The sequence below is a fragment of the Oxyura jamaicensis genome (genome assembly GCF_011077185.1).
Source record: "Oxyura jamaicensis isolate SHBP4307 breed ruddy duck chromosome 26 unlocalized genomic scaffold, BPBGC_Ojam_1.0 oxy26_random_OJ72868, whole genome shotgun sequence".
Lineage (NCBI taxonomy): Eukaryota > Metazoa > Chordata > Aves > Anseriformes > Anatidae > Oxyura > Oxyura jamaicensis.
In genome coordinates this window covers 5,353-12,277 of record NW_023304752.1, presented here as the reverse complement: position 1 = coordinate 12,277, position 6,925 = coordinate 5,353, and the positions used below count along the sequence as shown (strand labels likewise).

Sequence of the window (6,925 nt, the reverse complement as noted above, 5' to 3'; positions counted from 1 at the left end):
GGCTGCCATGGCAACCGCCGGCAAATATCGCATTAGAGCACGGCGGAGATAAGGGGCGGCACGCACGGGGTGGGGTGGGGGGGGTCCCCCCAACCCCGGGCACCGCGGCCACCCTCGGGGGGGTTTGGGGGGCTTGGGGTTCAGCCCCGCGGTGCTGAGGGGCCCCGGGATCGCCTGGCTGGGTGGGATAGCAAACGGGGGCCAAAATGGGTGGATTGTACCCCAAAAAAACGCTGCTGGGACGGGACAGGTCGCCCCCAAGGCCGCACCGAGGTTCGGGGGCAGTAGAGCCTTTGCCAAGCCGCAGCTGCTGCTGTAGGGCCTGGGGCAGGGGCAGATTTGGGGAATTTGGGTCATTTTTGAGGGTGGGTGACTTGGTGGCCTCCCCCTGCCCTGCGCCCCCTCTGCTGCTTGACCCGAGGCGGCCCCAAAAGGCACCGGGGACCCACAGGGGCCAGCATGGGGGCACGGTGCCCCTCGCCACGGTGCCGGCCACGCTCAGCCCTGTCCCCGAACCTCCCCAACGCGGGGCGAGGGGGAAGCCCTGCTCAGAGCCGCCCGCCCCAGCCCGCTTCGACGTCCTGCCCTCAAACCCGGGCTCAGCACCGAGCCCCGTGGCCGCTGCTCCGGCAGCCCCCCGGCCTCTCCCCGTGCCGGGAGCGGGCGCCGCGGCTCTGACCGACTTCTGTCGGCTCGGATCAGCCGCAGCGGCTCCCGAGGCGCCTCGCCCCGCTCTCCTTCCCCTTCCCGCACGTCCCCGGAGCATCCCCATCCCGCCGTCCTCCGCTCGCTGCCCTGGCAACCGCCGCCCCAGCATCCCTTCGAGCAGCCACGCCGCATGGCCACCCCCCCCCCCAAAAAACCCCCCCCAAGGCCCCCGGCGGCCCCCGGTTGGGGGGGGGGACCTCGGATCTGGGCCCCCCCCCCCCCCCCCCCCCCCCCCCCAAAAAAAAATAAGGGGGCTCGTCTCTGCCCCCCGCCCCGCTCGCCCCGCGCGGCTGGCAAAGCGCAACCGGCGGTGAATGGTTCATTGAAAAACGCCGTGGTGAGCACGGACCCAACCACGCGGCGGGGAGGGCGAGGGTTTGTCCCCAGGGCCGCTCACGGCGGTGTCACCGGCAGCTGGGGACGCTCCGGGTGTTAAATCCCCGCCTGGCGGCCCCGCGGTGCCGGTGGGAGGTTGGCGGCGCGGGGGAGCCGCCGGTGCCAGGGCCCCCCGCCCGCGCGCTGGCTCTCAGCCGCCTCCTCGGAAATGGGTCATTCCTGGAGCTCGGTGGAAAACTAGAAAGAGGAGAGCGAGCCAAGAGGCAGCAGGGCCTTGGGAGGGGACGGCCACACCAAAACTCGGGGGGATGTGGGCGGTGGGGACGATCCTCGGGGCACGCGCTGCCGGTGCAGGGAAGCGGGGCTCTGTGCTCGGGGGGGGGGGGGGTTCTGCCCCCACGGCAGCCCCACGCGCATGGGTGCAGCTCCAGCAGCCGGGGAAGGGTCACCCCCATCCCCTGCTTCTCTCCTCGCTTGTGGTTTCTGCCCCCCTCCTTGCAGCCACGAAGCCACCAGCGCCCCGTGCTGGCCCCGCAGCCCCAGCCCCTGGCCCCGGTTCCCTCCTCCCCATCCCGCTCGCTCGCTACGTGCGGCGGTTTCGGGATGCTCCTGTGCTCGGCAGAGCCCTGGCCCCACGTCTGCACGTGCGTTTCATCCGGCCCCGCTCCCAGCCGCCGCCAGCTGCTCCTGGAGGCCCCGCACAAGGCATTCATAACGGAGATGATGGCCCCGGTGTGTGTGTCCCACCCCCCGCCCTGGCCTCCCTGTGCCCCTTCCCCAGCCCCTGGCAGCTCTGGGGCTCTGGTCAGAGCCCACCAGCACTGGCACACGCTGCCCGTGTCACTAAGGTGGGGTGGCACGAGCAGGGACAGAGGGACCGAGGGGGACGGGACGGGGTTTGGCAAAGGCTGAGGTCCCCCCGGCCTGACTTGCCCCCCAGCACCCCCCCAGCAGCCCCGAGCCAGCAAGCGAAGCCAAGCGCCCACACAAGCAGAAGGGGAGCGGGGGGCACCCAGCATCGCCCCCCACGAGTCCCAGGCCAGGCCCCATTTTTTGGGAGGGGGGGACCCCGGCACGGCCCCATGGTGGAGGAGGATGAGCGAGGGACACGGGGCAGTGCTCCCACCCCTGCCCACCCACACAGGACACGTGCAGCCCCCAGGCAGGGGGCACACAGGACCTCCCCCCCACCCCCCAGCAAACCCCCAAAGACTCACTCAAGGCTCCGGGCTTGGGGTCGGGCCCCTTGGCAGGACTGGTGTCACACGGGGACGTGGCCCGCTCCTCCCCGTCCTCCTGCAGCCTGGGGACAGAGCAGGGTTAGGGGACCAGACCCCACTCACCGGACCCCAGCCCCACCATTCCAGCGAGGTGTCCCCGCAGCCCCCCCATCCCCGTGCCCCCCGCCATGCCCCGTCCCCGGGCACTCACCGGTACTGGAAGGGTGCCACGGTGGCCGTCACGGGCCGGCTGTGCGGGGAGGCCGAGGAGAAACTGATGGCCCCCGACCCGAAGACAGGCACCCTGCTCTGCGAGCCGACGGGGGGGGCATCCTCCGCCGCCATCTCAGGGGTCGCCCCCGGCCCCCTCACGGAGCAGCTCAAGGGACGGCGACCCCCGGGTCCCCGCAGGCCGCTCTCCACGCCAGCCCCTCGGCCGCCCGCCACCCCCTTGCCCACCTCCGGCCACTTCCCGGGGGGCACCGGGAGTCTCTGCCCCCCACGGGGGGGGACGCTGGGGCTGGGGTCCCCGGCCGGCTCATGGCCGGTGGTGGCTCTGGGCTTGGGCTTGAGGCTTTTGGGACCGGAGGCCAGGCGAGGGGACGAGGCCTGGTGGGAGGCAGGAGGCCCCGGGGTGCTCTGGCGGGCCGGGGGGGCCGCAGCGGGCTGCTTGCTGGGGGGCACGGCACGCGGCACCGGGATGGCGGAGCCGTAGTGGCCGCGGCCAGCCGGGGTGAGGTTGGCCGTCCCGTTCATCCCGGCGAGGGGGCTCCGGCGAGGTGCTGCGGAAGGAGAGGAGAGGGAGGGGGGGTGAGCCACGGCACGGGTGATGTCTCCTCCCCATGTCCCCCCCCAAGGACCCCGGTCTTTGCCAGCCCCTGTCCCTTCGTCCCCAGGCCCCTGTGGCGGGGCCCTGCAGGGAGGACACACGGACACAGGCCCCACAGGTAGGGGTCCCCCTCTTGACCACCCAAAACCATCTCCTGGGCTCCCAAACCACTGGAGACCACCTGCCAGTCACCCACGATGACCCCCCGGTCATCCAGGACCACCCCTCCAGCCACCCAAGACCACCTCATGGGCACCCAAGGCCGCCTTCCCGCTGGCACGGGGGCCAGCTCCGCCACCCCGTTCCCCAGGCCGTGGACCTGGCCGCACGGCACCACGATGGACCCCCCCCACGTGCCCACAGGAACCATCCCACGGCTGCTCCGTGCGGTGTCCGAGCCCCATTCCTGCCCTCCTGAGCCCCGACACCCCCCCGCATGGTGCCACCTGCCCCATCCGTCCCTGCCCCACGGTGACACCCCAGATGCCACCCCGGTCTCTGGACAGCCCCGGGCATCCCCCCAGCTTTGCCACCACTGGTGACAGGGACGTTCTCACGGTGGCAGCGTGTGGAGGAGCTCATCCCTCCCGCAGGCCTGGGGGGGCTGCGGAGATGCCAGACTTGGGGTGCTTTGTGTGGGGAGGCAGAGCGGAGCCCAGGGTCAAAATCAGCCCTGGAGCCAAGCTCCAGCTCCAGCCACCCCCACGGGTCCTGGGCACCCCTCTGCGCCGCAGCTCTCCAGGGAAAAATAAATGAATAAATAAATCAATAATACAATATATATATTTTTGCAGGGATGGAGAGATTGGGAACATCTCTGGAAAGGTGGGGAGATGCTGGGGAGGGTGACCGGGTGCCGCTGGCCCCCACGAAGGCCGCGTTTTGGGCCGGAGCAGCAAAAACAAGCGGGGCTTTGTGCGGGCGCCGCGCTGGGCGCTGGGTGCGAGCCGAGGGAGCTGCTCTCCGTGCACACACAGGCCGCTCTGTTCGCGGCCCGGCCCGCAGCCTGGCTGCCTTTCAAGGCTGAGACGGGCTTCCCCGGAGCGTAAGGACTGCCTGCAGACATTTTGGCAGTCGCGCCGTCTCCGACACGGCCCAGGATCTGCCCGCGAGGTCCAACCCCAGCCCCGCCGATGGCATCGCCGCGGCTCGGGGCCGGCCGTGCCCTGTTCTGCCCCCCCCAGGGCTCAGCACCCAGCACCCAGCCTTTTGCAAAATGCCTTATGCAGGGCTGGTGGGGTCGACCTTCCCTCCCCGGGACCGGAGCCGGTGGCTCTCCACCCTTGGTGGCACAAGGCAGCCCTACACGAGTGGCTGAGCCACCGGCCCCGCTCCATTTTGGGGCAATTTTCTCCCACTTTTGTCGATTTTCTCCCAGCCAGTAGAGCCGCTCCCAGCACCGTGATCTCCCTGAGCTCCCTTTTATCCGAGTCAGAGGCAAAAACTTCCCCCAGATTTGTGCTACAGTCTCATCATCCCCGACACCCCTGTGCATCGGCATCGCGCAGCTCTGCTGTGTCCTGGCACACTCCTGCTCTCAGGGCATTTAGCACCGGAGCTGTAACCGGTTTTTATAGATTTTTTTTGATCTGCTTGCTCCAGCTGGATTTCCCTCACGTGGACACGGCTTCCACCTCTGTCCTCGGAGCCTGCTGGGAGGGCGGCACGAGGCTGCTTCTGCAGCCAAAGCCAAAGCTGCCGTGTTTGCCACAAAAAAAAAAATCAATCCTCCTCCTGTTCTCACAGGCTCTGAGGTTTTATAGGGGCAGGCAGTGACCGCGGGAGGAGGGCTCTGGAGCTCTCCCCTCCCATAGCCCAGGCCTTGGGGTGGGGAGGGCACCCATCACTTTGCCCGGCTAACCACGGGGACCCCTTCCAGGCTTCACCCTGGTCCAGAGCTCCCCTGGGGATGGGGAGGGCTGGATGTGGCCCCTCTGCCCCGGGCTGGGGACAGGGATGTCCTCACCTGCAGAGCTGCCATGGGACTGCCGCAACCTCCCATTATTTTATGAGCAAACACAAATTAAAGTCACTCCGAGGAGATTCAGCACCTTCTTACACCAAGCAAATTACCAGCTTCCCCCTGACAGTTTCCAGCCGCCCCGGTGGAGCCGTTTGGGGACGCTGAGCCCCCTGTCCCGTGGGGCCGGTCCCCTCCGTGCGCCCCGGCTCCTCCCGTGGCCACGCTGCCCGGCTAAGCAGGTCACAGCCTGACCTACATAGAGGCGTCTCCCCACCACGGCAGGTCCTTCGCAATTAGCTCAGAAGGGAAAGGACTTTCTCCTAATGACAAGGAGCCGCCAGCACTGCAGGCTCAGCCCTGCACCGGGGTTTGTCCCCCCGGGTGACGATGGAGCACCCGAAATCTCAGGTGGGTTGAGATGCCCTCCCTGGGGGAGGATGCTCGTCCCAGCTACTGCGGGTCCAGAGCTCAGCACAGGGTGCTGGGCTGGTGCCCGCTGCCTCCAGCGCTGAGCTCCAGGTTTCCCGTAATTAGAGACTGTTAAACCCAGGCACAAAGAGGTTGCTGATCCTTTCGGCCGAGGCAGCCCATGGAGAAAGGAGTTCGCACTGAAGCGAAAAGAAACAGCCCTGGCTGAGCCGCGTCCTTCATCGCAGGACAAACGCGAACCAGCACATCCCCGAAGGCATCTCTTTCAAAGAGGCATCTGTTGTGCTCGGGGCTTGAGCTACTTGCTTGGAGCAGAGTCAAAGCACACCTCACACCTGCGGTTAGGGCAGGCAGGAATGAGCACACGGACCCGGAGGCTCAGCCCCGTTTCACGGCCCTCGCTTCGCACATGTTGTGGGGCACGCGAGCGGCTCAGCGCCCTCGCAGCTGCGCTGGGATGGAACCCTTCCCCGTGCCCGGGATGGCTGGGGCAGGAGTCTGAGCACGGGCACCCAGCGATGCAAAGAGGTGTTAAACCCTTCGGCCTCTGCTGGGCTCTCACTGCCACTCCGTGCCTCAGTTTCCCCACCCCGACAGCTCCAGAGCGAAGCCCTGGGGTGTCCCCAGGGCGTCCCTCCCTGGCAGTGCTTTCAAAGCCATTGGCGTCCACACACAGCGGCCTCCAGTTTGCTCCCTCCGACAGGAAGCAGCGGCCGCCGCAGCGATTGTGCAAAGTTGCCATAAATCCCCCCAAATCCTCCCCGGCGGCCGTGGGGAATCCTCTTGGGAGGACGTTTGCAGCCCAGCTCAGACGGGCCAGGCTGCGGAGCCCAGCCGGCCGCGCTGGGGGGTGGAGATGCCCCATGCCCACAGGGCCCAGACCTCAAATCCTACAGCGTGGGAGCGACGGGGACCAGCCCCGTGCAGACCCTCCCGGCACGATGCTGCTGCCCCTCAAAGCTGCCCCCCGCAGCCCCGCGCAGGATCCGGCCCCGAGCTGCCTCCGGGGATGGCGCTGCTCCAACGCAGCCTCCTCCCCGGCACGCTCAGGAAGGATGACAAAGAAAAGGCTCCTTGTGACACAAGGGACATAAAACTTTCCTAAGAGAAACAGAGGGGAGCAGGGAGAGAAAGGAGCCTTCAGAGGGGAACAAGCTGCTGATTCAGCCTCCAGCCCCCGCGCCGCGGCCGGGACCTGGCCTGCCCCCGGCCGGGTGTCACCGCGTGGGACATTGCCACCGCCCGCACTGCGGGGACCCGCGCTGCTGGGGGGCTCGAAGCACCAAGGGGCCGTACCCAGGGCCCGGTGCCACTGGCTCAAAAGCACGGCAGGGACCGGAGCGAGCAGAGCAAGCGGAGTCCCAGCAAGGCAGAGCTGGGGGTGGTCGGGGGTCAGCGCAGCACAACCCGAGCCCCCTCCAGGGCCACGATCTTGTGTGC

At 68.2% G+C, this 6,925-nt stretch overlaps 1 protein-coding gene across 1 annotated transcript; it reads right to left on the bottom strand.

The window, feature by feature from the left end:
- Nucleotides 1-2,247: 2,247 nt before the first annotated feature.
- Nucleotides 2,248-3,118, bottom strand: LOC118158351 (proline-rich protein 2-like; the record flags this gene model as incomplete). The annotated part of the gene is made up of 2 exons (XM_035312997.1): nt 2,476-3,118; nt 2,248-2,347 (listed from the first exon to the last, which is right to left on the bottom strand). Coding segments are annotated over exons 1-2 (645 nt in total), but the record flags the coding sequence as incomplete, so codon positions are not given.
- Between the last annotated feature and the right edge of the window lie 3,807 nt (nt 3,119-6,925).